Source organism: Perissodus microlepis, chromosome 13, assembly GCF_051167445.1.
Source record: "Perissodus microlepis isolate ML-2025 ecotype Zambia chromosome 13, ASM5116744v1, whole genome shotgun sequence".
Taxonomy (NCBI): domain Eukaryota; kingdom Metazoa; phylum Chordata; class Actinopteri; order Cichliformes; family Cichlidae; genus Perissodus; species Perissodus microlepis.
In genome coordinates, this window is record NC_140473.1 from 8,855,406 (window position 1) to 8,882,597 (window position 27,192).

Sequence of the window (27,192 nt, forward strand, 5' to 3'; positions counted from 1 at the left end):
ATCTTAAAGTTGTTTTTATGCAGAAGATTTACAAAATGAACATAACTGGTCCAAAAGAAACACATGTCAGATTTTTTTCACTCTGTAATTCCTGCACGCTTTTACGTGTTTGCAGATTACTAACCTAATTAATGTTGTACTATCTCTCAGTTCGGTGTTATGCATACAAAAAGCATCGATTCACAACAACAGTCGTCTTTATAGCTTAAAGTAAAGACTCTACAATACTGAGGGGACCTCACAGACCTCAGCAGGAATGCATGTCCCTGTTAACACCTTCTGTGAGTTCACATCACTCTGACCACGAGGTGACGGCCCCTTGCTGGCGCCACCGTTGGGGATATGTGTGGGCCCAAAGCCACGTTGCTGGTCCACTTGGCCCACGGATGACTGTGGCTGACAGAAACACTTTAGAGGATTAATAGAGGGTTAGTAAATCCTTTTCAAGAGGGCAGATATAGAAAACAAGTTCATTCACAAAATGAATTCCTGAGGGAGGAAAGAGAGGCAGTAGTCCCGCTCTTATTTGAAGTGTCTGAGGGCATGGTGTCAGCTCCCATGCACTAATTAACTCTGCTGCTAGTCACTTACCTCTTAGAAACAGGAAAAAAGGGAATCCGACAGCTCTCAGCAGAACCCAAAAGCACGAGTATGGGTTCATATAAAGCTCCACATTAAAGCTCTGACATCCTGAGAGATTAGCAGCGAGCAGACAAACCCCCTCCACGCTGATTTGTACCAGGTGGGAGGAGGAAAACTCAGAAGTCTCACATCTTAGTAAGACATCTATGTTCCCCGAGTTCTCACACTCACACTGGAGTCTGACGTTGTAAGATCTCGCTTGGTGGAAGAGCGTAAGTGGATAAGACGAAGATATTCAAGCGAATTCAATTCTGAGTAGAAAATGGTTTTATTTCTTTTATCAAGATCAGACACCAACTGGGGTCGTTTGAAGTATCAGATCAAAACAGACGCGTATGCAACTGTCCCCTTAAATGAAACGCGCTTTCTACTTGTTGAAATTTGAGCACTTGATCATATTCTATCCTTTATATTTATTACATAGAATGAAATGAAAACAAAGGCAAATAAGGGAATTAGAAAAAAAACATTCCAGTTGTTTTTGAGTAGCGACATTAAAAACACAATCAAACAACACACTCAAATCTTACCATCGTCACACATCCCCAATAACAGCATTACAGAAAGATGTGCTCAGAGTTGGCAACTCAAACCTGCAGAGTGGACTAACATACAGCAGTCAAGTCCTGCATGGCACCAGAGGCTGTTCAGTCCTGATTGGTTTACTTTTTCACACATATATATGTACATACACAAGTTTTGTTTTTTTTAAGGAGTGCTTTCCATGGTTTACACAATTACACCTGTGTCTTTCTCTGCAACGCACGAGATCAGCTGTAGTGGTTAAAGCGGCAGCTATAATTTCAGTTACAGTCACGTCAGTAGAATAAACATCTTCACCCTGTCTCCCAAAGTTTGAAGCTACACTCCTAACATCGCAATAAATCTCAACGGGCAAATCATTAAAACGAAAACGTTACATGACGTCATTTCAAACCCAAAACCTTTTCATCTTTATCTACCGTCGAAGGCAAAAATAAGTCTACAGTCTACAAAGTATCTTTTATTTACATGTAAGAAAAACTTAATCTTAACTAAAAATCGGTTATTACTGTCAAAAGGTGGCATTTATGGCGAGAGGCAAACTCAAAGTGCAGAGTCAGTGATTATGAATTAAGGGCAGAGATGAGGTACGGCAGGTTTTCTTGGCCACAATTAGGAGGCACCAAGGCAACAAGACATTAGGACTACAACGAGGGAAATGCAGAAATGTGGCAACGGGAAAAATATCAGACTGGTTACGTAGGTATTCATCCTGATGAGTGGGAATCTAAGAGGGTCTTTGGGTCAGGCGTGTGGACAAAATGCGTGCTGGACTCGACACCGTCCGACGGTTCTGTTGCCGAAGGCCAAAGGGAGGAAGAGGAGGGGGAGTAGTGTCTTTGGATGGGTGAACAGAACCGCCTGCTGCTCAGTTTCCAGAGTAGAGATCCACAGTGCTGGAGCTGAGCCCCCGGCTCTCCCTGAAATTACTGCCCCCTCGATTCTGGCAAGGAAACAATACAGGTTCAAGTGGAGCATTCAAAAATAAATAAATACAACAACAAATCTTTACAAAAACTGATCATCACCTGGAACGTTTCATCGCTGGATTTGTTCAGATAGTTCAAGGAAGAGGCTCGCTTCATACTGATGGACAAAGAAAACAAAGATTAGGCATTTGTTTCTTTGAGAGGAGAGCACACACACAAAACCAGGCCTGACCACGTTTGGGGAGTAAATGTCCAATAAACTGTGACCTGCTAATTAAATTCAGTGGAGAGAAATTGCACTAAGAACCTATGTTGAAAGGTTTAATGTGGCTTATCATGTAAAGGGCTCTGTGGTGTCATTAAGACTAGAAAAGCCCTCTGAGAACTTGTAGAAGCAGTACATTTCTTTGGAATCATTTATAAAGTAAAACATCCATCACAAGAGAGGATTGCTTGAGTTATTACTTGGTGCTGCGAGGTTCAGGGGGTACGTTGCCCTGCAGTTTCTTCACCAGCATCTCGCTGCTGCGACGCAAAACATCCCTGAGCTTCCCCAGAGAGCCACTGCGATAGAGGGTTCCACTGCCATCCTGCAGACACACACAGACGCTCGTTAGCTCATCCACACTCCCCGCTGCAAACATGCCTGTTCTTATCATAAACCAGTAATCATCAATTATCAAGATGCATGTTTGTGTTTCGCTTGAGTCGTGTAGCACATCACGACGCGTTATAATCGGCTGCTCCCAGCCAAACGACGTGTTCGTGGTGCCTCACACAATTAAATTAGATGTCACCGAGTTGTTCACACGGAGCTGGAAACATCTATCCAGAATCAGTCAACTTCCATTTACATGCAAGTCTTTATAGCTTGATCCAAAGGTTGTGCTGAGTGCCATATATATATATAGTCATTATTAACACATGGCGCATCTTCATTGAGACAATTAGCTTTTGCAGCTTTTCTTGACACCTCATATTCTCACTGTGCACTTATTACTTCACTCCCACACAGAGATCTGTCGTATCATTGCTGGTTTGATTCATAAGGAAAACAAACATGAAACTTCATGTTGGAAGGAAATCGGCAACCTTGCAGTCTGATAAATTGAATAATCTGAAGTTCATTTTCAGCAGAAAGAAAGCAGAGATTGATTTTAAGAAGATATGTAACCATGGTTGCACGAGTGGAGTAGATATGCAGTTTTAGGTTCCTGGGACTCGGTAACACGGCAAACCTCTGATGATCTTCATACACAAACTGTGACACACTTCTGCATAAGCCCAATAGAAACCAGCGTAACCAGTTTAATTTGTCATATTTGCCTTAAATGAATAGCTTTATTTGTAAGATTTACTTAAATATGACTGTTTTATTTTGTCAGTAGCATACTAATAAAAATCCGGATGTTCTATTCAGACAAATTTTAAAATGACCTTAAAGTTAATTGCAATAATCCATCCATCCATTCATTCGTTAGATTCTCCTGTGCGTGTGTGTCTAAGTGTAATAGCAACCAACTTGTAAAGTGTCTGTTTCAATTTCTAATCAGCAAATACAACATGTACTTGTCTTGCTTTCCCAGTGTGTCCTTTTCTCCTTGAGGCGACTGCTGTTGTGATTTGGTGCAATATAAATAAAACGGAACTTTTTCTATAAAGTGGCTGTCACACTGCACTACTGCAGGAGTACCAGCAGAGGGAGCTGTGTGTACAGATGCGATTTCTGTTGCTTGTTTGACTCAGCAGCTGACATTAAAACCTCAAAGCAGGAGTGTGTGTGTCTGTTTGCATCAGAAGCAGAGAAAAGACAGACTTCACAAATGGAAAAACTTTATTTGAGAATACCAACAAGTGTCGATGCAATAACCTTCACAATGCAGAATGGTAATTATAATGCAATCCTACTTACTAAGTGCGTTATAGACTTTTCCATTTATGTTCTTTAGGAAACTGAAAGTCACACTACATATGTCGAGAACAGACAGTTCAATAAATAAGCATTCCACTAACACAACAATATTGCCATAATTATGTGATGGACACAGTCTTTTATTATTTATTTATTTTGTTCATAGTTGCATTAGAAGTATAGGTGTTCGCATGGGAAGGAATGAAGAATCAAGGCGAGTAGCATGATGAAAAGCCATATAGTGAATGCACTTGTCAACTATAAATACAGCCTACTATTACACTTCCAAGATGTTAAATCATTTACATTCAGTTAGTTAAACATCTGAAATAATGTTGATCTTGAGGAAACACTCGCACTGTACTCCTGGTGTCTAAAAACATGATTCACCGACTGTTTACTTGCAAACAACTGTGTGAGAAAAAGTCCATTAAACTCTGTGTTCAAAATACAGCATCCATAGCCAGAGTGGGCGCTGCGACTGTACCACCAAACATACACATGAATACACACTACAACTACTGTAGGATCCAGGTTTCTGTTGATTTACGATGCTATCCTCTACTCCTACACCAACAGATCAAGGCAATTGAGGGCATTTATGCCCATTTATTAAACTATATAGAGATCACTCAGGTGGCCAGTGTTTGTGCTAGTAGGTCTCTGCTATTGTACGGGCTTCACAGCGTCAGCCAATGTTGCCAATTCCCTTTGTAAATGCACGCGACTGTAGAGCCTTTGCTAAAGCTTGAAACGGTCACACTGAAGCGAGTAAGCAGAAGCTGAAAATAAATTACCATGGCGACACAACAGCTTGCTGTGATCTGGCTAATCTGCCGTCACGTTTTGGCCTCCATCCTGTTCCGGTCCCGTCACAGCGGGCAACGCAATGTTGACATACTACTGCCTTTATATTGAGCCACATAATAATAAAGTATTTAGAAAATGTAAACAATTTCATACAAAATAAACCAAAACAAAAACAAATTAATAGCAAATATATCTATAAACACACAAAAAAAACAACAACCCCAAAACAAAATTGGCAACACTCCCTTTACTCTTCCTGCTGACTGTCAACGTGTCAAACTATACAGTACCATTCATTTTAAAACTTGTTAAGCATTTGATCGCAGGCGTTAGTTCAAACTGTCAAATACACACTGGCAAAAAACCCAAAAAGATACAATTATGGCTAAATACAGGCACCGGGTTGGATGCTAGCTTTGACGTTAGCTGTCATTTGTTGTGCTCAAGGCAAACAAATTTGGAGTGAGAACAATGCAGAGTAACCGTGGAAGTTCATTATCTGTAGCGCTTTATCTGGTTATGTGCTGGAGTGATGTCTGGAGCTATTCTGCTGTTCTGCCTTGTTTCAATAAATGGCTGCTCCTCTTATGAGCCAATAAATAAATCTGCTGTGCCCCCGTGGTAAAGACACACGGGTGTGAATAGAGGAAAAATGTGCGAGTTACTTCCTCACGTAGAAAGATTACACACAATGACTTTTTCTTCTTTTTTTTTGTCTTTTTTGTGACAGAAAGAGTTGAAGTTCTGACATGGGGAAGGGGTGACGCAGGTTAGTGAGAGGGGAGGACAGGGAGAGAGAAAGTAAGGAGGAGAAAACAGAGCAGAGGTGAGAAGACCAAACGTCCCAGCAGCTGTCAGTTGAACAGGGGAGAGAGGTGACAACCAGGAGGGGGGCTTTCTGAGTCTCTGCCGCAGGAGAGGGGGGAGCATCAGGAATGGCAGAGGAGCTGTTGGACAGAGAAGGCCAGAGGGAATGACAACACACATCCTTTTGCTATTGTGTTGGGGAAGGAGAGAAGGATGGAGGAATAGTCTTGATGGCTTAGGCCTGATAAAAGAGAGAGAAACAGACAAAAAGAAAAAGAAAAAAAAAGAAGGCACACATCGTAAGATTAAGAGCTCTGGGTTGGGCTTCCTACTCTAGACATCTACGCTTTGATAAATTTCCCATGACTTGCACTCGATTCAGTAACTTCCTGCAGATTGGAGGCTGATTATTCTTTATCTAAACCCTAATTTAGTAAACGGTAAATGATACGGGAGCATCAGGCTCTGATTCTCTCTGAAAGATTACATCTGTCTTAGATGCTACACTAGCAGGTAAGCGAAGCAGTAGGTGCTGGCTGCAGTCACCGTGACTCAGCTGTTTCCCTTTCCTCTTGGGATACCAGAAAGGCTGAACTTGGCACACAGTGCCCAGCCGGTGACTGTGCACTGCAGACGTGAGACATCTGCAAGCAGCAGCACTGAAATGGGAATACTTCGATAACTATCACACTGATGGTGGGACATGAATAAACCTAAGTAGTATACATTTCACAGAAGCTGAATCTAACACACGATCCTCCACCTACGTCCTCACCTGACTAACAAACTAATCTATTCTACTCATCGAGTACCTAAATACCAACCCACCCAAGCTTATTGTGTGGAGAGGGGGAGAGTACAATCCACTGAATGAGAAGAGCAAATTTGACTGACAGGCTGATTGGTTGTCATGGCAAGAGGAATCGACATGGAAGCACGTTATTGACAAACACAAGGGGGGGAGGGGGGATGAAAAAAAAAAGTCAGAAGGTGAAATCTGGAAAACATGCAGCTAAAAAGGCAGCATATTAAAGCAGACCACTTACAGACACACAGGAAGTGGAATCATGCATTTTTTTTTTTTTTTTTTTTAAACAAGAGCCACACATACACGTCAGTAATTAACCTGTACACAAGCACAAACGCGCTGACAAGCTGTCGTCTCATGGTTATTTCCTAGACAAGCGCCACTTTAATAGCAAAACAGGAAGTGCTTTTTCAGACATCTGAAGCATGTAAACAACTTCCACAACGTTAATGACACAGCAGACTGAGTGCAGAAGAAAGAGGAGATGAGACTTTAAGCAAAGGTGAGTGACAGCTCTGTGAACCACATCACCACGCGGCAAGACACAAGTAGACACTTTCCTACACTAATCTTTGAAAGACAAAATAACCATTTTAAGCTGCGTAAAATGAATGGATGGATGGAATTTGTTATAAATAAAAACAAAACTTGCTTAGTCAAAAAGCAGAAGTTAACATGACTAGAAAATAGTCAGAAAAAGCATGAGAATGTCATGAATATATTTTCTGTTTGAACTGAGTCAGTTTAACTCCTGCCGCTATAGCTAAACGCTGGCTAATGAAATGCAGGCGCACAAACACACACACACACACACACGGCAATTCTCTGGATGCCAGGCCATGTTTCAAAGACAGACAGGTGCACGCTCAGATGCAGACACACATGCCGTTAACATTTGCTGCAGTGCGCTGTGAAGCAGTGTGGAGTAGCCGTGTTACGCTTATGAACATGTGCAGAGCAGCAGACATCAGGTTAAAGAAAAGACACTTCTCAACCAAGTGAAAACACACTGAACACATGACGTGCGTTAGTGTGTGTTGTTAAGGGGAGGGGAGGCCCAGCGGGCTGGCATTGCTGCTTGCATGTTTGGACTGGGTTGGTGCAGCGGAGGGCGTGGCTGCACTTAAGTGAGGGGTGAGGCACAGGCTCAGATGAGGCATCCCTGCCAACGCTCTCATGCCTTATGCAAGTCTCATTATTTGGGGGTGAACTGCGCCCCAGCAACAGCGGTGCCAATTTGACTGCATAGAGCGCCGTGTTTTATAGCCTATTTTCTCACTATAAAAGGCCAAAAGTGCAGCTAACAGCCAGAGTGAACATTACAATAAGGCAGCAGGATGAACTCTTACATATCAGCGACTCTGATTACTGAGCAGATGGACAAGCAGAGGCACGAGCACCGACGATATCAGGAACCTTGTCAGTTGCGCTTAATGGCAGAAACATGACACATCCTATTAGAGATTTAGACAGGCTGTATCTCTGAGCATATGAATGTTTAATGTGTTGCCAGGGTGCCACAGTCTAAACCTGTGCCTCATAGTTACTGCTTCACTTGTGCAAAAGCATCGCCAGAAAAACAGCCTTTATTAAAAAGGTTAACATGGAGTCCAAAACTGAGTTTTGATGCTGTCAAAATAAAGAGGGGGCAGCATGCCAAGACACTCAATCAGCGTTACACTTTGAACTTGCAGCTAAATCTCATGGTGGTATATTCACAGGGAGATGGTGGACTGGTACAGGTATAGCTCACTGGGTGGAGCCAAAATCGAGAACAGGCTTTTGAGTGGATAATCCACTAAATCAAAATAAAGTGTGCTTCAATGTGATGACTCGCATAATTACAAGGTCATCCAGGTGATTTTGTAAAGTCTGGACTCATCGAGGGCTTCCTGACTGGCTTTGAGCCAGCGGAGTCGGTGTCCTCACTGCACTAACCTAACAGAAAGGAATCCTCTCGGCTCTCCTTTTAAACACATAACACGTCTTTGTCCTTTATTCTGAGCGTCCTGTACCAGTACACCCTCCCCGTGATATTACCAACATAGCCTCGTTTTTCCAGAGAGGCCAGCGGACACGTTGACTCAACCATAGTGGATTTGTACTCACCCCGTTCCACTCCACGCCCATACTCACTTCCTCGCCGGTCTCAGAGCCGCTCTCATACTTAACGCTGGCGAGACTGTCCCTGCTCTTCCGCCTGTCGCCCTCTGTATCTTTCAGGATCTCCACCACACGTGTCTGGTGGATGGGGTCGATGCCCTGATGGGTGCAACACACAGATGCAAGAAAAACAAAAACAAAAACAGTCAGAAGTAGCACTGATGTAGCCGTCAGCATGTCAATATTGGCAGGAGTGCAAAGTTAAATGGAGGAATTAAACGTGATGTCATGTTTCCTTTCCCCTATTAATGCTTTCAAAGCACTGGGACACGTTTTAAATGACTGTGAGATGGGAGTGATGTTAGGGGAGAGAAGTGGAGGCTCTAGTTAGAGACAAATCAACTTACTGTGTTGCTCTGGATCCATAGCAATGTAGGGAAAGGGAAAGAAATATCATGAGATTCACTGTGCTAACATGGGGAACATATTACTATTTTCACGTAGAAAACTATGCTGACCTGCTTGCGAGACCTCGCAGCGCACTCTTCCAGGGTCTCAGCAGCTTCTAGCTTGCCCTGGCGGCGGTACAGAGCCCCCAGGTTCCTCAAGGTGGTGTTTACTGTAGGGCTGGATGCACAGGAAAGTTTCGTTATTTGAATCTGAACAAAGCAAATAAAGTTACATAAGTTACACAAGTCTAAAAATAATAATATTTTTACAAAAAAAAAAAGCTTCCGATACAAGTTAGTGACATACAAAGCAAATAAAATAATTAATTTCTGCATTTGTCACGTGACCATGTTGTAAAAAACACTCTTATCAGTCTCCGCCTCACCTATTGACTTTGCAGGCCTTGTACCAGCCTCCGTACTCTCCGTATGGAGTATTGTCTCTGTGCCTGCCCTGGAAGTAAATAAGAGAGAAGAGGAAGAAAACGTGAAGGGGTGTGGTTCAAATGAATGAGCAATATTGTGTTCCTGTGTTTATGTTTAACTATCATTTAACTTCCGGGGATTAGTTCAAGGATTGCATTTCTATTATAACGAAGTGGCATGCTTTCCTCATTTCTCAGCCTTGTGTTAGAAAAGCTGTTTGAAACAAGTTTTGTTTGTTTAGCTTTTGCTCAAATTCACGTGAGGACGGTTACAGAGAGCCGCTCACCTTGCTCTCCTCCCTTTCCTCGGCGTGCATCCAGATGGGCTTGTTGTCAGCTGCAGACAGACAGGAGAGATGGTGTATACATTTGGATTTTAAATAATTAGCCTCATGCCTGGAAAAGTGAAATCAGCTACTGGGTGATAAGGGTTTCCTAATCGGTGCACCAAATCTACCCGTGTGGTGGAAGAGTGAACGTGTCGTTTTGGCTAAAGAGTGAATCTGGAAACATGTGACTGAGCCAGAAGGAGGCAGAGCTGCGAAGGGGTAAAGGAATTATTAAGTATTCAAGTGCTGTACCACCACCAGTGGGTCGAAAATGAATGTGGGTTCAACGGGTTATTCCAGTTACTACCATAATGGATTTTATAACATTTCTGAGGCTACATATTTTTCCAAGTATTCACCAGAATCCATCTAAGATTTTAGACTGATGGCACAGTAGATCTGACCAAGCCTTAAAAAAGTCAAGCACTATTTTAACTATTTAAGTCAACAGAAATGAGAGACTTAACAGGAAGTGAGGTCATGACTCTGAGGAAAGTCTAGCACCCATCTTGCTGACACCCTGGGACAGTTACTTATACCTCTGTGCATGTGCGAGCACATCAAATATTGGGCTGATTCGGGTTTCCAGGTCAGGTGGTGTAAAGAAGGGAATTAATTTATGACATTTTGTTTGCAAACTTGCAACTCATTTAAAAGATCATTACTGGTTTAGGCAAACATCTGCACCTGCTTGATGTGCTGGTGGTTTAGTAATAGAGTAGAGTACGAGTGTAACAGCTTTAATAAATTTACTGCAGATTCGTCCCCAAACAAATTACAGGCAGTACAAAAGCACCACTAAAATTGTTTTTAATGGTGTAGAGAGGAAGACGATACTACTGTTGAGGTAATAAAGACAAAGAAGATAAAACATGATTATTGCATAAAGTGCTGCCACCTTAAGAAGAAAGAATATTTATCGTTAACTGTTGCTGCTTCAAGTTGCGTCACCTTAACCTTCAAAGCACTTTAGTATTAAAAAAAACAGAAAAAAAATCTTACAATATTATCAAGGTAAGTGACACACAAAGAATAAACCTCTCTGAAAAAGTTGGATGTTTTTGTCAAAAGGCGTCAGAGCGCTGCTTTGTGCCAAGTGACTTTTATTCCTTTTTCAAAGCAGTCAGTCTAATCCATGGAGGAAAGCCAACAAAAAGGCTTACTTTAAACCAAAAGAGAAGAAAATTGCAAGAGTTCATCTTTCAAAGCAAACTCTTTATTTCTTCAGAAGGATCGAGTCCTCTGAATGGTGAAGCTTGGTACCGTGCTTAGACACAAGTCCACTTTTTAACCACCTGTCCATCACTGCTCGCTGGTGTGGCACAAACAGTGGATGGATAAGAAAAGTGAAAAACAACAACAAAATAATGCTGAATTACTGAGCTGCAGTTCTCCTGAGATCATTTTATAGTCATTCACTGGTAAGAATAAAAATTCTCATTTGTACTAATATAATTAAACATTTACTGCTATACATGCAGGCTCCAGCAGCCATTATATGACCTTACCATCAACAGATCCAAATTCTTTCTCATGAGCACGAGTCAGGATCTCTTTGTAGAGAATCTCAGCCTCCTTGTATTTCCCCTGTTTGAGAAAGCAGGATGCCTGAAGAACAAAGAGGTAAAAGGGGATTTTAGTGTTGAACCAAACGGGCTTACTGGCTCAGATTTTGCCTCCCTCGCTGTACATAAATTCTCTCCATCATCAGTGAGGCAGTGAGAACATAAGTGAAAAGGAAAGCCTTGAAGATGCAGCAGAACAGCAGATAAAAGACTACTAACCTTGTGCTCTTTAAGCAATGCTAAGTGACACGAAACAGTTCTTTAAACACCTTTTGAGGTGACAAATCTTATGCTGCAAGAGTAAATTGATTGCCAACTTTTATAAAAATCTTGTGTTGAAGTAAGTCGTGCCCTTTTGGAAGAAAACGGGAGGGAAAAAAACAAAAACATCAGTTGAGTTTAAAAGACATTTCAAGTGGAATCTTTGCAGGCTGGCACCAATATACAAGCTCAAAACCTCCGCAGAGACCAAGGCTGACAGAACAAATGATCGAGTTTGTTGGCAACCAAAGAAAACTCTGTTGAGCTGTGAGTGTAACAAGGTAAACACAGGCAGAGACTGCAGTTCTTATCAACAAGTACAGCATTAGAAGTGAAAGGTTTGAAAGAAAGACGAGAAAAAGGACCATGCGAGTGGATTTCCTGTCAACTTCTCGCTCACCAGGTTGTTCTTGGTTTTGGCCACATTTGGATCATCTGGGCCCAGCCTGGACTCGTAGATCTCCAGGGCACGACAGTAGTAATATTCCACCTCCTCATATTTGCCCTGATTCTGACACAGCAGGGCCAGGTTGTTCAGCTGTTTGGCCACATCTGGGTGGTCCTTCCCCAGGACCTGATAGATATCAGAAAAGTATATGTTCAGGTTGTCTTTCTGCCTTAGTGCATCTCTCCTTTCTATAGCTCCAAATCCTGTTGCTGCTTTCACCAAGCAGCACGTCAGCCTGCTGCAGGCACTCAGGAGATCTAATAAAAGGCTGGCCGATCAATAGCGAGGCTACAGAATAGAGCTTTCGGGCAAAGAGAGACTCTTTGTACCATGCTGAGCTCGGTAGTTTTGTCATGTCTCCTATCCATCTCCTTCCTCGCTCCCCCAACACCTGCTATCCATTTTCAGCTGCGCTCTCAATTAAACCCTAATTCCCTGCTGACAAAGGAATGGCCCCCAGTGGAAACTTCACAGACAATTTAAGAAAATCATTTGCTTTTTCCTATTTATAGTAGCTGGTATTACACTAGCTTTGACTGACATTTTGGAAATGTTACCACTGTTAATTACTTTATAACAATGGGCTAATTGTTCACTGGTTTAGCCTTGAGATGAGACCTCGATAGCAGTGCCTTGTTGGTGCAATCCAGGGATATGGCCTACCTTTTCTCTGATCTCTAGAGCTCTCTTACACAGAGGCTCGGCCTCCTTGTACTTCCCTCTCTTTCCATACAGCACGGCCAAGTTATTCAGGGTTGCAGCAACCTGGAAAAAATAAAAAAATAAAAACCAGAATGACTGTACTGGCAGGTTAGATTTCAAAATTCACTGTTTTCAAGGAATTATCATAGTCCGAAAATGTATGCTGTTCAGTGTTCTCAGAAAAACCTAGATAGTAAGTGCCTTGTGACAAACTGCAAAGACCACAGTGCAGCAGAGCTTTACAGGCTTCCTTAAGGCTTTGTGGGGAGTTTTAGTGCTTCGGTGTTAGTAGTCTTACAAATCTGTGCACAAAAAGGAAACAGTGTCTTTTAACGTTTCCCTTTTGGTTGCTGTATTAAAACTGCAAGGATTCAATGGTTAATGCCGGATGTACAGGCAGACACTGAACACTGATGACTGATCTCTTCAAGCCTGCTGGCACATGGTCAGAAATCCATACTTTAATAGTCGGAAAAATCTATACAGGCTGATTGAGTAGGACAGTAAAAAGAATATTGCCTTCCTATTGAGTCTTTGGGAGTTAGGAACAAACAAAAGATAACTAATCTGATCTGTCTAAACATGGATGAGTCCATATGAAGATATGGTAGCCATGGCAACCGTGAAGTCTTACAGCAGGATGGTCCTTGCCCAGGGTTTTCTCGCGGATGGATAGAGCATCGTTGAGCAGATGGGCTGCCTCTTTGTATTTATTCTGATCCCTGTGCAAAGGAGAAACAGAGAGCACCATGTGTAGCTCAACAAATAAAACAGGATACACGGCAACGAAAAGCCAAACACAGTATGTTTTCTGACCTATACACCAAAGCCAAGATATTGAGCATGGTGGCCACATCAGGGTGATCATGCCCCGAGGTCTTCTCCAGGTCCTCCAAAGCTTGCTTGCACAGGGGCACGGCCACCTCGTACCTGCCCTGAGAGGCATACTGGATGACCAGGTTGTGCAAGGTTCTCAGACGTGCTGGGATCTCATAGCCTCCCTGCTGGGCTGCGACCACGGCTGCACTGTTATGTTGGTGCTGCACTGTGGGGGAGAAAGAAAACATGCCAAATCAAAAGGTCAGATTGGCTCTAGTGAGTAGAAAACTGTAACACACACACCACTGTCCTGGAATAAGGTAGCCAGGTTATTTTACTCTGAGATCATGCATGACACAATTTATTCAATATTATCCCGACAGCAAACCGAGAAAGACTCTCTTATTCAGATAATCAGATGAGTCCTTGTTGCTGTTTGTTCTTACTTCCTTGGCCGTGCTCCTCCTCATCATTGGGGAAGAGGTCATCCAGGGAGTCCTTTGGTGTTTCTCTGTCTTTCTCCTCCTGCTGAGAGGATGAAAAACCTGCCATTCAGACTCTCTAACAAACAGGTATAATTCAAGAGTTGCCTTTATCAGACATGTGAAATGTGTGTTAACGTCTAACAGGGAGAGATGAGGCAAGCCTGTTATTTAGAAAAGTGAAGACGATTTCATTTACTGTCATCCTTAATAATACATCATAAAGAGTAAATTTCAAAGATGAACAAAACTAATTATTTTAACAATTACAAAAATGGTAATAATAATCATCATCATCATCATCATAAACAATTAGGATGGGAACATTAAACAGACTATTCAAGAATTATTTCCCCTTGAAAGGATAAATGAGATCTTAAGGATAAACTGCACTCATCCATGTTCACTAAAAGATTTCTTTAATGTGGAAAATGGAAGACAAAAACTTTCCGGCTCTGGCTGGATGGGCCCCTGCTGAGCTAAGCAGTTAGAGGCTGTAATAGCCTGCATCCACTATCTGTGACTAACAATATGGTAAGAAAATAGAGAGATTTATCCTTGACACCAGATCAATGAGGACCACACCAGAATGCCTCATTCCAGGAAGGAATGCAAAGTTTTCTTGTTTTAACGAAAACAGTGAGTTTTTTCTTTCCTTGCGGCCAATTATGCAGACAGTCTCGTGTCCTTCAGAGTTATATCAGCACCAAGAAAAACTAAAGTCTTTTTCCATTTCCCTTCTTAGGCTAAATCCAACTTGAATCTATTTAGCTGAAAATGTTCCAGTTAAGAACATAAATAAGGACGAATATATTTCCTACATGCCTCTTGCAATACAGACCATATACACACAAAAATCAGTTCTCTTCAATGTACCAATCTATTCCCACATTAAGGCCTATAATCTTTGTATAATCATTACTTACAGTGGGTGAGACATCTTCATCGTATTTTTTGAGCTGGTTCATGAACTCCAGGTGCTTCTTCTCCTCTTCCAGCTGGGCCACGCTCTGTTCACTCTTCTGCAGCTTCTGCTGGGTGTTGGCCAGCTCATCCCGCAACCACTGGTTCTCCTGGCAAAGCCTCCTCACCTGTGCGCGCAGCTTCTGCTTTTCCGACTCCACTGCGTTCAAGTGGTTGGACAGGGCCATCATCACCTGGGATAGAGACAACATTGAACAGCAGCGATATTTATCAAGGACAAAATGTTACGGTGACAGGGCGGCAGAGTATAAACTGGGTCTGAATTTCAGTGAATCATGATCACAGCACAGGCTCAGTATAGAATGAGGAAGCTGTGAGGAAGCAGGAACAGCCAAAGAAGAAGATAATAAAACAAATCTACCACTTTAGAAACCCTTCTGTTTGTCTGACAACACACAAATTTTTCTTTCACTCATATCATCAGCGTGGTTAAACTGAATCTCCTCTTTAGGTTCAAACATACAATTCTGTAAATCCTTGTAACTTCTCAGTCATACCTGTGCTTCTCCCAAGCCCAATTCAATCATCTCCACTGACTTGCGGAGAAGATTGGACTTCTCGTGCACCAGGTTGGCCTCTTCATCCTTCTTTAGGCACTTGATGGTCTCCAGGAGGCTGTGAAGGATGGAGTTATGCTCGTTCTTCAGGGCCTCGAGACCCTGGATCACGAGCTTTGTGTTCGAGATGATCTCCTCCTGAGAAAGCTTCTCCAGCTTCTCTTCCCGTGGGTACACCATGGTGGACATCTTTTTAGCTCAGGGAAACCTGTAAAAGATTGGAGGAAAAGCCTAAGACACTGTAGGAAAATTCCAGCAGCAGCTGTAACAATTTCATAATGATGTGTCAAACATACAGCTGTGCTTGCTTAACACAGAACAGAACCTAAGAGCACAGCTGATTTGGCTCAGCTCACTGCAAATGTCAAAACACGTCTCAGTACAGTTCCTCTCTTTAACCAAATGCATCTTTAGTTTTTAATGATCATTTACACAATTAGCACTTAAGGCATTCTCTGATTATGTGACAGGAAATCAGACATTGTTTCAGTTTAAAATCATAAATGTCTGAATTTCATAGGCCTGCCTAATTCTGACAGATGCCACATCATATCTACTCTCCTAATAAGATCACAACCTCATCCTGCAGCAAGGTGATGGCCATAAAAGGGGAAATGAATGCATGTTTATTGCTACAGCTCAGATTAGAGATTCAAATTTCATAAGAGAAGTACGTCAGCAGTTGTATAAGCACACAAATTGAGCACAAACAGAAAGAAAGAAGGGTGGCTACATAAAACATACATATATATATTATATTGCCTAGCTGAGAGCCATGGGACACATCATGCTGATGGAGCGACTGCTGGGACTTGGCACCTATAATAAGCTCAGGCTGGGAGCAGGGCTGCAGCTCGCTGTGTAACACAGGGCACACAGATGCTGCAGTATGGTTTCTCTCTGGTGCCAGCACCCAAACAGAGGCCAGCCATGCTTGGTGCATGATTCACTGGCGACTGAAGGAGAGAATGATGTAGCAAAAGCTTCAGCAGCACAGCAGCTGGCCAACTAGACAGATTTTAAAAACACCTCTGCAAGTTAGTAATGTGATGGTCGTTTTTAGAAATGTCAGCCCTCGGGCGAGTCCATGGAACACTTTACCTAAATAACATAAAGATAACTTATGACTCAATGAGCCACATCACTACTGGCTACATCATGCAAATGTCAGTGCAAAACGCAGCCCTGCCCTTCCAGCTGGGGTGCAGCCAGTGTTGGAACTACTGCATTCTGCATTTTAACAGCACTGAGGAGAAATAGTTAAGGAAAAAAGGGAGCTTGCAGTAACAAAAACACCAGCTGAGACCCATCCGCCTTAAAAAATAAATAAATAAAAATACACCATTAGTGAGCCACTCCCTTCTTTACCACTTCCAATTGTCTTTTAAAGCAGCAGAGAAAATAAACAGACTAAAAACAGGCCCAAAGAACTGCAGTGAAGAGCTCTTTATTTTGCACTGTGACAACAGGAAGCATGATGGCGGGGGCGTATTTGGCTTAATTCAGGCACAACCATTAATGAGTTATCAAGATAGTTGCTGATTAATTTCTCTTGGTGGACTAACTGCTGCTTTCTTATGTCCTTAAACCTCCTGTAAAGATGACTTTATCTGCTTGCATATTCTCAGAGGACTTTGACTCAGCTTTAAATCAAACATGGTAAACAAACCCAGCTGGTTTACAGCTAGTTTTGGGCAATCATGTCCCTCCTGTGCATGTCACATCATGTAACTGCAGCTGGGCTCTGTCATGAGGGTGTTATTCATTATACTAATATGTACCACGCCGAACAGCCAGCCAGGGGCCAGCTGCTGTACTTGCCTAGTGGACAACTGAATGCCAATGAGCCTGTGGAAAGCAACAAAATAAGCAACTGCCGGGGTCTCCGGCTGGGCAGGACAGCAGCAGGGGCTGATAAGAGACGGGTGACCTAACACTATTTTATATGTTATGGGGGGGGACACAGAAGGGTCTTAATTCTCCCCACCACCCATTTTTCTCTAATTAAAACCTTTGCTATCCTCATGAATCCGACAGATTAAATTAATTTGCGAATTCAAAACATACAAAAAAAAAAAAAAAAAGCAAAATTTTCTGTTTCGTGACAAATTTATCTCTAGGGAGAGAAATGACTGAACTCTCTGCACAGCCCAGGTAAAGCAGGAAGCCATTTGTTTAAGCTGTTAAAACACTTCAACAATGGTATTTAGCAATGCTGAGCTTATTAGCTATGGTACCACGAGGGGAGCACGCTCGACTTCATATATAACCACCCCTCTATACTTATTCTAATCGGGGAGCAGTACAATGGAAAATTCAAAGAGACAGCCAACCTCTTAAGAGAAGCCCCTTTTCTATCCCAAACTGACTGAACTCTGATTAAAAGTACAAAAGCAATCCTACAGAAATATTAACTCTGTAGTGTTGTATTTGGTGCTGGCTTAGAACTGCTTTCACAATATACATTATATAATATATAATTATATAATACATTATATAATGCGCATTATAAAATCTAATAATAAGCCGTTAGAAGATAAGGGTTTTAGAAGGTGAAAGCAAACATGAAAGCGAACAGAAAAGACTCAAAAGAAAACAAAAACAAAAGAAAAACCCTCACTCAGTTCCAGGAAACTCAAATGCCAAAAACAAATCAACTAGAACTTCTATTTGTACGATCAACAGAGATGCCAAAGGACTGAGGCTTCATTAAAGTCAAACCAAATATTGCAGAGACCCTTACTTTGCATGAAGGCGTGTCAGACAGCTTTATATTTTTCATCTGTGCCTGCAGTCATTTGAAAGTCTGGCTGTGAGACGCCTAACTCCTGCGAGCACGATATGAAATGTTTTCTTTGAAAGATCAACACTGCTCGCAGATCAAACAGCTTATTACCCTGTAGAGCTCCTCCGACTCAGCTGTTTAACACCTGTATGGATGAAAGCTGGGTCTACAAGAGAAGTGCTTTCATGTGAGCCAGCATCTTTACTTTTAATAAAGCACTCCAATTAGGGAGTTTCTTTCCTCAGACGGCTCGAGTTAATATTTCCCCAAGTGTTTAAAGAGGTATATGAGAAATCCAGCAGTCCTGTTGTTCTCTGCCCTTGGATTAATCTTTAACATTTACTTTGTTTTATGAGATCATGTGGGAGGGAAATAGCTGATATCATCAAATGGAAACACACAAATGCAGTATGCTAGCAAAATAAATGAAAGACAACACATCTAGTTTATGACTTCTTATACCAACAAAAAGGCCAACGGTGCTTTTACGTGCCCTCGTGATGCACACATTACCGTGCGCAGGAGTATACATTCACTCGATGCAGGCTTCAATACAAGTGACCTCATCATTGGGTTCAAGAATGATGAGGGTCAAGTATGACCAAAGGTTCTCCAGCTTGAGTCAGGTTGCTAGAAAATGCATACTAGGAAAGCAATTTGAACAAAACTGCCAGCCCACAGCTACATGACCTGCCATTTCAATAAGCACACGACACGCATTGCTTTAACAGACGTTCATCTCGCTCCATGGTAAAGCAGATGGAGTTTTTAAGGAAATGTAGCTTTACAAAAACTGAGGTGGAATATATAGAGGAATAATAGAGCGATGCACGACAAAGTCATTAAACAAAGCGACAAATAGCTGCTAAAGGCTAAAAGCCATTCATCATATTTTCTGCTGCTACAGCTTGTACCAGAAAACAAACCTGGGTTTCAGAAGCAGATCAGAACCTCACAGTTTGGCACGGGGAAAAGCTGGTGAAATAATGTCCTCCTCCTTGAGGAAAAGCGCTACACACCAGCAAACGGCATCATAAACCTGCCCTCCTAATCCAAAGAGAGATCCTTTGTTTTGTTTTTTAAAACAAACAAACACAAAATAACACAATAAACGTTCAGTGTGAAAATGAAGCGAATGAAAATGAAGCTGGACAGTAATGAGAGTGACGAATGCTAATTTTGGTGAGGATGAGGACGAGGAGCTGCCTGCGGGATGATGTGACCTTCCCCAGTGCTTCGTCAGAACAACCAGCATCAGCTTGGGTGCACGTCGGGAGACGGGCCCGCCCACAGAGGGACAAAAACAGAGGAGTGCAGAGGAGCAGGTCAGATGGGGGAGGGAGTCATCCCAGTCTAGAGCCTGCTCCTCTATACTCATCACACACAAAGGAAGAGACCTAATGAGGCACAACAGAACAGCCTCAGTGACACAGGCTCAAAATGGTCTGGCATCCTAGGAGCTCTTATATCAATACTGAGCTTATTTACATATAATACTCATCATGGCACTAAGAATGAAATGCCTCACATACTGTTTACCTTCAGCACATCAGAAAATATTTACACTGCCATGATACGTCACTCACACAGTCGCCCGAGCGATGTTCATAGGCTGACTCGTGCAGCAGGGGTGTGCAGTTGAGCACTGGATGGTTTGAATACTATGATTAAAGAAAATCATAATTCACAAACTCCAGGACCTCAACAGATGTGATGTGTGGACTTTAAACTGTGACTCACACCAGTTACACTCATATGTACAGACGCAGCCTAAAAATAATCTGAAAAATATAAACAGAATAGACATGATTTAGCTCTTGTTACCCAACTTGGACCGGGAAGACAAGTTAGATGAGTCATTCTTGAAGAAGGCTCAAAGGTCATACAACTGCAATTACAGCACTTCCCATCACGAGGCCAGTATGAGAGCAGGGAACAATGTATTGAATGAAATACAATTTCAACAGAGAGGTTGGCGTGCTCCATATTGACTGGCTCATTCCCCTCTAACTGGTGAAAATCTGGGCCTCGTGCCTTCATCCAGAAGCTACAGCCTTCATTCGTCTCCATCTCCCAGGATGCCTTAAGATTCACATTATTACTTTACTTCTCGGCCAACACCATCCTCACTCCGTCTCTTTTCTTCTAACCCACCTATCATCACTACCGTCACTTGTGAAGGTAGTGCTTTCCCCCCCCACTGAGATCACAACAGTGGATTAACGCAATAACAACTGGCATAAATGTGGACGCTCTGCTGACAACTTTAATTTCATATTCAATTTTTTTTGTCTGTGAGGCAGGGTTAAAAACTCTCATCTTAAGATAATAATCTAGTCTTCTTTAAAACTGTCTGTGTTTAGTTGTAAACAATCCTACTAGCCTACCCTTTTTGAGAAAGGGTGTGATGCATACTGGGAGAGGAAATGGGGGGAAAACGGCAGAGAGGAGTCAGCAACTTCCTAGCCAAGCCAGTGGGAGAAACCAAAGCCATCTCCCAAGGGGACGCCTTTCCTGTCCACTTGGTGAAGTTTGACACCACCGGATTAATAATCCTTATTTCCTGCACAATAAAACAGCAATCCAACACAGTGTCGGTATCACTGTGAGAGACACAAAGGAGAGCCAGCCAACCCAGAGGGTGTGGCAGGGCCTGGAAACAACCAGCAGGGAGGTGCCACTGACTGCCCTCAGTCATCCATCACTACACAAAACCAGCAGCTGGAGGGCTGCTTCCCACTAATGGCTGTCTGACAAATGAATATGCCTGCATATTGCTAGGAAAAAAGAAGAGATGTTCACTTCAGCATCGTACCATGCCGAGGAGTATTATTCAGGAAAATCAGACACCTGTGACGAGATCGCAGTTCCCCACAAACAAGCCGAGACGATAATGACGGGAAACAGCTGAAAACAGAGGCGCCATCCTAAAGTCGTGGTAGTTACATGTTAATAGCACTGCACTGCCGCTAATGTGGACAGAAAGCTCTGTGTATATTTTGACATCACTTCAAAGCGCAAAACACACCAGGTAATCTGACATCTGACGCTTTACTAGAATAACACAATTTCATATAGCTTTAGCCGTCCATGACATTTTCTTCTTTCACCTACCAATTTCGTTATGATCTCTAAGGTCACACTTGAATTTTGATGGGTTTACTGTGGGTTTTTTTTTTAATGATCGAAGACTCTTTAGTTTTGAAAGCTCCGACTGCCTATTTGCTGCCCGATCTGTGTAGAGCTCCGCTCAGCGCCCAACTAGCTCTCAGCTAGCCAGCGATAGCGTCACCACTCCCCGGCTAAATGTCGCAAGTTCATCCTGTTCAAAGCGCAGAGCTGCTCATTTCTATACGCAGCATCTAAAACCCATGCCCCCGAAGCACACAACCACACACAAGCTCACACAACACTAACGTTTCACGGAGGAAATGCAGCTTTTCACTTACCGAGAGCTGGGACTGACGGCTAGCTCAGCCCCTTTAAATCCAAAATGTCTCCGACACGGCAGCTACCCAGAAGCCTCTGCGGCTGGCCAGACCGAGAGTGACGTCATACTTACTTTTTGTCACTTTTCGTTTATCTATCTAATACATAACACGATAGGGTCACCCATATAACCCCAGAACAACAAATGGACATAAGTGTGGCTTGTTCGGCTTAATTTTTTACTTACAAAGAAATCCCAGTACGCTATGAAATGACTAGCGTACTGACCATAAATGACTCTACGGCAGAATTCAAATGAGGATGTAGCGCCACCTGGTGGATATGAGCATTTAAACTGTAGCAGTTTGGAAACATTTTCTAGTATATTTTTGGTCAGATGATGAAGCTGAAAATATGAATTTGTTGAGGAAAAAGACACACAGACAGACAAATAGGACTCTTTCAATCACAGTATGAAGGATATTGAACACTAGATAGAAATATGTGCGTTGTCAGGCTGGATGAACAGTTCATTTCCCAAGCTTTTACAATAGAATAGAATAGAATAGAATAGCCCTTTATTGTCATTGTACATGTACAACAAAATTGTGTTTGCTCCACACCAACTATGTTGGAATTAAATATAATTGGCAGACAGCAAGAATAAGTAGCATACAGGAGATATACATTCAAGAGGGATATATATAAGCAATAGAAAGGCACACATTGGAGAAAAAGTTGCAAAGTGCTTGGAGGTAGTGCAAAGAAAAAGACTTGGCCTGAATAGAGTCCGTGTGTCTGTGAGTGCCCTGAGTGATTAGGGTTACTCAGTGTTAGTGAGTCTGGAGGTGTGGGACCTGACTGACCTGAGGCGTCGACCAGAGGGCAGTGGGTCAAACTGTACGTGGTGCACGGGGTCACCTATGATGGTCCTGGTTTTTCTGAGACAGGAGGATCTGGTGATGGGCTCCAGGGGTGGCAGAGGGCAGCCAGTGATTTTTTTGGGGTGGTTTTAATGACCCTTCCTGTTCTCAGTAGGGCCCCTGCGTACCAAACCCCCAGGCATTGGAGAGCACACTCTCCACTGAAGAACAGTGGAAGGCCAGCAGCAGCACCAACGCCCTTATTTACCAGGGTGTTGGTGTTGTGGGTCCAGGTGAGATTGGTGGAGAGGTGGGTGCCCAGAAACCTGAAGCTGGAGACAGATTCTACCCATTCTCCAGGGGAGAGTGGACCTGTCTGTGCCTCCTGAAGTCCATTATGAGTTCTTTTGTTTTAAGGATGTTAAGCGTCAGGTTATTTTCTGAGCATCAGTGGTACAAGTTCTCTACCTCTGCCTTGTGCGCTGTCTCATCTCCATCAGAAAGGGTGGTGTCATTGGCATACTTGATGATGACGTTGGTTGGTTGGGTTGGTGTACAGGGCTGAGAACGCGGCCCTGCAGGCATCTGGTGCATAGTGACAGAAGGGGGTAGGGTGGGGGCTTATTATTTTGTGTATTTATTACAGAGGAAAAAAACATGACACTCTTCCTCACCACGTCCATCCAACCATGTCTGTCAGGACTCGTTTTAAGCTGCGTACAGAAGGATTCAATCAGTCTGCAGAACACACACATGCATCTGCTCCAGTGGCAATGAGTGAAAACATCTGGCTGTGTTACTATGCATACTGAAATAGGAAAATAAAATAAGATGAATGAGTTCAGCGCTCTGAGCTGGATGTCTTTCTGAAACACAACTCTCCTGCCTCTGGTCTTTATGTGAAATGTCTTTACTTGCTCAAATTTAATCTCGTAAAAATCGAGACTTATGGAAGCGTGTCAAATTTTATTGTGATCTAGATCAAACTCATTTTAAATATGTTTCTATGTGCTGCGTGTGTTATTTGTTATTCAGATGTGAAGTTTAAAAAGGTTTAGCTAAGTCTTCATTTAACAAATGTTATTTCTGGAGTTTTGTTTTGCTTGCTTGCTGCATCAGGTACTTCCCTGTGTATCTGGAGAGGATCAGAAGTCCCAGGTATACTGGTATTGGGGGTTGCAGCTGTAGGGATGACTCTTTCTGAAGCCTCCAGCTGACTGTTTCCTCTCAGCTGTAAAAAGCTGATGATTTACAAAACAGACACCACGTTGTTTAAATAGATGAGGCTTAAAATGAGAGATACTTTACTCTCTGAACATTGTTCCTAGTTTCCATTCATCCATTTAGTTTACTCTGGTCTTAATCAAGATCTTAAGAAGAGATATTGTTAGAACCTAGAAAGAGGAGGAGTGTGTGTGTGTGTGTGTGTGTGTGTGTGTGTGTGTGTGTGTGTGTGTGTGTGTGTGTGTGTGTGTGTGTGTGTGTGTGTGTGTGTGTGTGTGAGAGAAAGAGAGAGCTTGAGAGAAGCTGAGCTTTATTCAAAGTGACTTGAAACAAACTGCAGCAATAAGGGCAAACTAGTGCACAGTTATGTTTACGTGAGTGTTATTTTGTATGCATTTGTACAGTTTGATAACTGTGAGAATACACTGATAGCATTTAGCTCTAGTAACAGGCATTTGTACCAGTCAGTATGAAAAATCAGGGGAAAGAACTAGTATGTAAACTGAAACTGTACAGTATATGTGTGTGTGTGCCTGTGTGTGTGTTTATGCTCGAGTGTATGAATAAATGAGTCAGTTTTTTGATGCAATTATTTGATGCTCAAAGCAGGTTTATTTAATTAATATCCAGTTTATTTCCAGTTAGTTCCGAATTCATCTTGAATTCAATTCAATTTTATTGATATAGCAGCAAATCACACCATCAGTCACTTCAAGGCTGTATGTATTATTGTAAGGTAGACCCTACAATAATACATACAGAGAACCCAACAATCATATGACTCCCTATGAGCAAGCACTTTGGCGACAGTGGGGAGGAAAAACTCCCTTTTAAAAGGAAGAAACCTCCAGCAGAACCAGGCTCAGGGAGGGGCGGCCATCTGCTGCGACCAGTTGGGGTGAGAGAAGGAAGACATTTGTTGTAGGTCTGATTGAAGGACTGATGTGATGGTAAGTTGACTGCTGCTCCGCTTTGAATATTGAGAGATTAGCTAATGGAATTTAAGCCAGACTGTGCCCAACTTTAAGACCATATTCACTGGTTGTTTTTGTTGTTATTATTTTGGTCTTTTTTTTTTCACAAGAATTTCTAGCTCCCCTAGAATTTTGGCCACCCAAACAATCAGACGATTGCTGAGAAAGCACAAGGTTTTCTCCCCCTGTGCTATTCATGTCAGTGCAGGGGGTCTCCTAGAGAGGCCAGGGTCAAAAAAGGGATGCTTCAGAACCTCTGAGGGTGTTATGCGCTGATTTGCATCCAAGGCCAACATCTGTTTGATTAGCCTTACAAATAATTGTTGGCCATTTTCAGGTCCTCGCCTAACCTTCAGTAGTTTTTCGAGGTCATCGAGACGCTTAAGTTTGATATACCAAGTTTCCTTGGATTGATAATCTGTCTCGTATCGAAATTGTTCTTTGGTCTTAAATGTCCAGCGCTGTTCGTTGTAGTTATCTTCGATGAAGTAGCAATCAGTGTACAAGCCAGACTCTAGAAGATGATCTGGTAGCTGACCCTGAGTTTCAATTATGAATCTCAAAACATCATAATCGTCTTCCCCAGGATAGAGAGGCACCCCTGTAGCAAGCTCTACAGCTACCAGCCCCAGAGCCCACATGTCAATTGCTTCATCACATGGAATGCCAAGCATAACCTCGGGTGCACAATAACCAACCGTCCCCACACGGTCACCTGGAATCAGTGCAGAAGAGGGACATGCGAGGCCAAAGTCTATAAGTTTGACTTTGACGGGAGACTCATGGCGGTTCACAACCATTATGTTGACAGGTTTGAGGTCAGCATGCACGATTCCCACAGAACCCAGGTGGAACAGAGCATTTGCAAGCTGATGCAAAATTGGCCTGAGTTCTCTAATTGGGAGACCCTGGTTATTCCGGTCCCCTATGTAGTCCGACAGGCTTTGGTCGAGGAGTTCAAAATTTAAGCAAATATGCTCTCCATCGAGGAAATAGCCGTTCCATTCAACAATGTTGCACCTGTCTGGATCCAAGCGTCGCAGCTGCTCCAGGATGAAAATTTCCTGTTTTGCCTGTTGCAGAACTTCAGGGTCGCTCTTGTTGACTTTAATAGCCACAGTTTGGTTGTTTTTTGTATTGCGACATTTAGTTACAACACCAAAGCTTCCTTCTCCAAGGAAAGCTTCCACCACGTGGTGATCTCCCAAAATTGTCCCTTTAGATATTTCAAGCTCATCTGAGCCGAAGGATGGGTTGGCTGACATGGTGTAACGTGTCTGCTTGTTTTGTGAATTGGTGAGAAACAAAACTGAACTTGCTTTGGTTTCTGTCATAAAATGCTCTCAAAACTTCTCGAAAGGGTTTTTGTTGCTGTCAGGTCAATGTCCGTTAAGCAATAAAGTATAATAGGTGAGCGCTCCTACTTAATGGTTTTGGGATCAGAGCAAAGCTGCCACGTCAGAAAGGATCAAAGCAAAGTTACCGCAGCACAAGGGATTGAAGCGCTCCAATATGTGCGCGCATGCGCACACACGTGTTTGTTTGTGTAATATTGTTCACACTAAATTTGACCCTAATCAATTTAATATGAGTCAATCAAAGAAAATGTTAGTTTTAGAGAATTTTAAAATTACGAAACTGACAGTTACAAAACCTTTTGTTCGTTTATTTGTATTGGTGTTTTTTTGGGTTTTGTTTTTTTTGCATACCATGTCAAGCTTTTCTGTATATAGTCATGTTGTAGATTTCGGAGCAAACAAGAAATTGATTAAAATGTTCTATTTTATTTTAACAATCATCAACTTCATATCCAGGTTTCGTGAGGATGCTTGATAGATCTTTGAAAAATCGTGATATTGTAGTGCGTGGATTTCGGATTTGGTGCTTAAAACTTCGTGAAACTGTAACCGTATTTCATTCACCACAAATAACTATCTGATTGAATAGTTTTCTTATCAGATAGAGAAATAAAATGAGTCGCAAGGTCTAAAACCAACATTTCTCTGGCTGGGCTGCCTTGTACCTCTGCACGTCAGTCTGTTTCAATGTGTGACCCCCACCCCCTCCCCGAACAGTCGGAGATGAGTGCACTAACGTGCCTGGAGGCATAGCTGGACTGGCCATCGGGCATACCGGGCATTTGCCCAGTGATTTTTCGCTTTTATGGGCCGACTTTTTTTGTTTGTTTGTTTTTAACGGTATAAACAATGAAAGGTGGTGGATTGGCCAGTTGGTCATGATCGACTCTGGGCTGGACCAGTTACAGCGGTTAAAGTTCCGTATTTAGGTGTAAAGGAACGCGATTTGTCCCGAACTTCAGCAAAAATTTAAAAACAAAACAA

The 27,192-nt window shown here is 42.5% G+C and overlaps 1 protein-coding gene across 6 annotated transcripts; it reads right to left on the minus strand.

The window, feature by feature from the left end:
• Positions 1-886: 886 nt before the first annotated feature.
• klc1b (kinesin light chain 1b) lies at positions 887-21,915 on the minus strand. 6 transcript variants are annotated; one of them, XM_084948312.1, is made up of 17 exons: positions 21,810-21,915; positions 15,516-15,783; positions 14,961-15,191; positions 13,999-14,080; positions 13,550-13,778; positions 13,368-13,455; positions 12,695-12,796; positions 11,984-12,157; positions 11,266-11,365; positions 9,716-9,765; positions 9,390-9,457; positions 9,073-9,181; positions 8,962-8,970; positions 8,561-8,713; positions 2,580-2,704; positions 2,214-2,271; positions 887-2,128 (listed from the first exon to the last, which is right to left on the minus strand). In XM_084948312.1, the coding sequence occupies exons 2-17, from the start codon at positions 15,762-15,764 to the stop codon at positions 2,054-2,056; spliced, it is 1,902 nt and encodes a 633-aa protein (XP_084804438.1). In that variant the 5' UTR covers positions 15,765-15,783; positions 21,810-21,915; the 3' UTR covers positions 887-2,053. The 6 variants fall into 6 exon arrangements, 1 of the variants encoding a protein (XP_084804438.1); XR_014801932.1 differs by lacking the exons at positions 887-2,128; positions 2,214-2,271; positions 2,580-2,704 and adding an exon at positions 3,931-5,884 and having other exon boundaries at positions 8,588-8,713; positions 8,962-9,181; positions 13,999-14,077; XR_014801928.1 differs by lacking the exons at positions 887-2,128; positions 2,214-2,271; positions 2,580-2,704 and adding an exon at positions 3,931-5,884 and having other exon boundaries at positions 8,588-8,713; positions 8,962-9,181; positions 21,810-21,914.
• Positions 21,916-27,192: the final 5,277 nt, after the last annotated feature.